Source organism: Sardina pilchardus, chromosome 17 (genome assembly GCF_963854185.1).
Source record: "Sardina pilchardus chromosome 17, fSarPil1.1, whole genome shotgun sequence".
NCBI classification, from domain to species: domain Eukaryota; kingdom Metazoa; phylum Chordata; class Actinopteri; order Clupeiformes; family Clupeidae; genus Sardina; species Sardina pilchardus.
Genome location: NC_085010.1, coordinates 10,357,896 through 10,360,395, shown reverse-complemented (window position 1 = coordinate 10,360,395; position 2,500 = coordinate 10,357,896). Strand labels below are relative to the sequence as shown.

At 49.8% G+C, this 2,500-nt stretch overlaps 1 protein-coding gene across 1 annotated transcript in view; it reads right to left on the bottom strand.

Annotated features, from left to right (window-relative positions):
- Positions 1-243: 243 nt before the first annotated feature.
- The window catches only part of nell2b (neural EGFL like 2b), a gene marked incomplete at its 3' end in the record, with an annotated part of 68,608 nt that continues 66,351 nt past the window's right edge, over positions 244-2,500 (bottom strand). Inside the window, 3 exon segments of the mRNA XM_062518369.1 lie at positions 244-420; positions 775-968; positions 1,768-1,908. Of these exon segments, the coding sequence (XP_062374353.1) occupies positions 244-420; positions 775-968; positions 1,768-1,908 (512 nt within the window).

Here is a 2,500-nt window from a genome sequence, read left to right as displayed (position 1 = left end):
ACACACACACACACACACACACTCACACCCACATTCACTCACTCACTCAGACACACACATGGTTACACTCACACACACACGCACACACACACACACACACTCACTCACTCACTCACTCACTCACTCACTCACTCTCACACACACACACACACACACACACACACACACACACACACACACACACACACACACACACACACACACGCCCCACACACACACACACACACACACACACTGACTCACCATGCACTGGCACTGCTGGCAGTTCTCCACCCAGGTGTCTCCGCTGCTGTAGGTGAGCAGGCCGTTCTGGTGCATGCAGTGGCTGCTGAGGCGCGGGTCACACTCGGGGCAGCAGAACAGGTCCGCCGTGGGGTTCTCACAGTCACACACCATCCTCCTGCACATCACCTGCCCGCTCTGAGGAGGCCAGGGAGAACACACACACACACACACACACACACATACACACACACATAAGTACAAGTAATGTACTGTACGTATGAGCAAGAGGTCATTTACATTCTGATCACATGACAAGTGCACACTCTCTCTCTCACACACACACACACACACACACACACACACACACACTCACTCACTCCTATAGGAAAACTATAAGAGCCTGATAAAAAAGGCTATTTTTTTTTTTATTATTTATTCCCACCACAGACAGGAAAAACAAACATATCAGGTTACTACTAAGCTGACTACAATACCTACAACACAATAGACTACAAGTCCCATGATGCTCTGCAAGTGGCCCATATTCACCTGGCAGGAGCAGACCGAGCACCTGTCGCTGTCCAGCACCCAGATCTGTCCGTTGTGCTTGACCTTGCTGTCATGGTTACAGTCTCCGGAGCAGTTCCTGCCGTGAGGGCACCTGCAGTCGTAGCCTCCGTCCATGTTGAAGCACACCGTGTCATTGGTGCAGCTGTGGCGGCCGTTCTCACACTCGTCTATGTCTGAGGGTGGAGGAGAGGAGATGGAGCGAGGGAGGGACAGAGAGAGAGGTGGGGGAGGCAGAGAGAGAGAGAATGAGAGAGAGAATGAGAGAGATGTAAAGAGAGAGAGGGGGGAGAGAGGGAGAGGGAGAGAGAATGACAGAGAGAGCAAGAGAGAGATGGAAAGAGAGAGGGAGAGAGAGAAATAGATAGAGATGGAAAGAGAGAGGTGGAAAGAGAAAGAGAGAGGGAGATAGAGAGCGAGAAAAATAGAGTGAGGGACAGGGACAGACAATGGAAAAAGGAGAGAGGCAGAATAGATGGAGTACAGAGAAAAAAGGAGAGAGGCAGTGAAGAGAGGATGAGAGAAAACAAAGGGGAAAGAGAGAAGGAGAGAGAGCAAGATTAAAGAGAGAGAACTTTTATAGAATCAATTATTTAACTTTTGAGCTAGTTGAGGAGAATGGATGAAAAGCTGTCCAAACATCCTCCTACGGTGCTACTGACACAAGACGTGTGTGTGTGTGTGTGTGTGTGTGTGTGTGTGTGAGTGAGAGAGAGAGAGAGACACACACACAGAGAGACAGAGAGAGCTGAGGGAAGCAGAAGACAATGAGTTCAAACTACCTCTCGGTGAACCCATCCGTTCTAAAAGAGGGCCTGTTGAACTAGATTAAGTGACAGCTTCTCCCTGCTGACGGAACGCCATCATGTCCTTTGAGGAGCGGGTTTAGAGAGCGACCCAAATATATCAGGCCCGAGATAAAGAACCGGCGGAACATCAAGGCCCCGCCCTGCCACCGCAGAGTCGCCCACTAACCTTCGCACGACTCCCCATTGGCCGAGAACATCCCGTTGTCGTGGTAGCCGTCGCGACACTCGCAGTGGTACCATCCGGGCAGGTTGATGCAGGTGGCGCGACTGTCGCATTCCACAAAGCCGTTCGCGCACTCGTCAATGTCTGTGTGCAGCGGCAGGGGAGAACACACACACCCACACACACAGACACACACAAACAGACACACACAAACACACACACACAAACACACAGAAACACACACCCGCACAAACACACAGACACACACACACACACACACTGTTAGTTCAGCCCCTCCTCTTCATTACCAGAATACATTATCAGCTAATTAACAGCCTTTTAATTATCTGATGGCTTTGATCAGAACAGGCTGGGTGCGAGGCTTGCGAATGGTGTTTGTAGTTTTGCAAAAACATGATGCGTCGTTTCAGCAAAGGTGCCTTTTCCGAACGAGACAGCAATTAACTGATTACTGCGAGACGCTCGGTTAGATCAAAGCCATTAACGACCACCAGTCAACATGAAGAAGACTCAAACAGGTAGAGCTCATATAACTGGGGAAATTACTGAGCATATTTAACCACATTTATCTCTCTTGGCACACCCACACCCACACCCACCCACACACACACACACACACACACACACACGTCAACTCTCCAATGCTCCACTCTTTGAATCCAACCTACCATTCCTCCGATCATTCTACAGTACATGTCTGTCACAAACACAAACA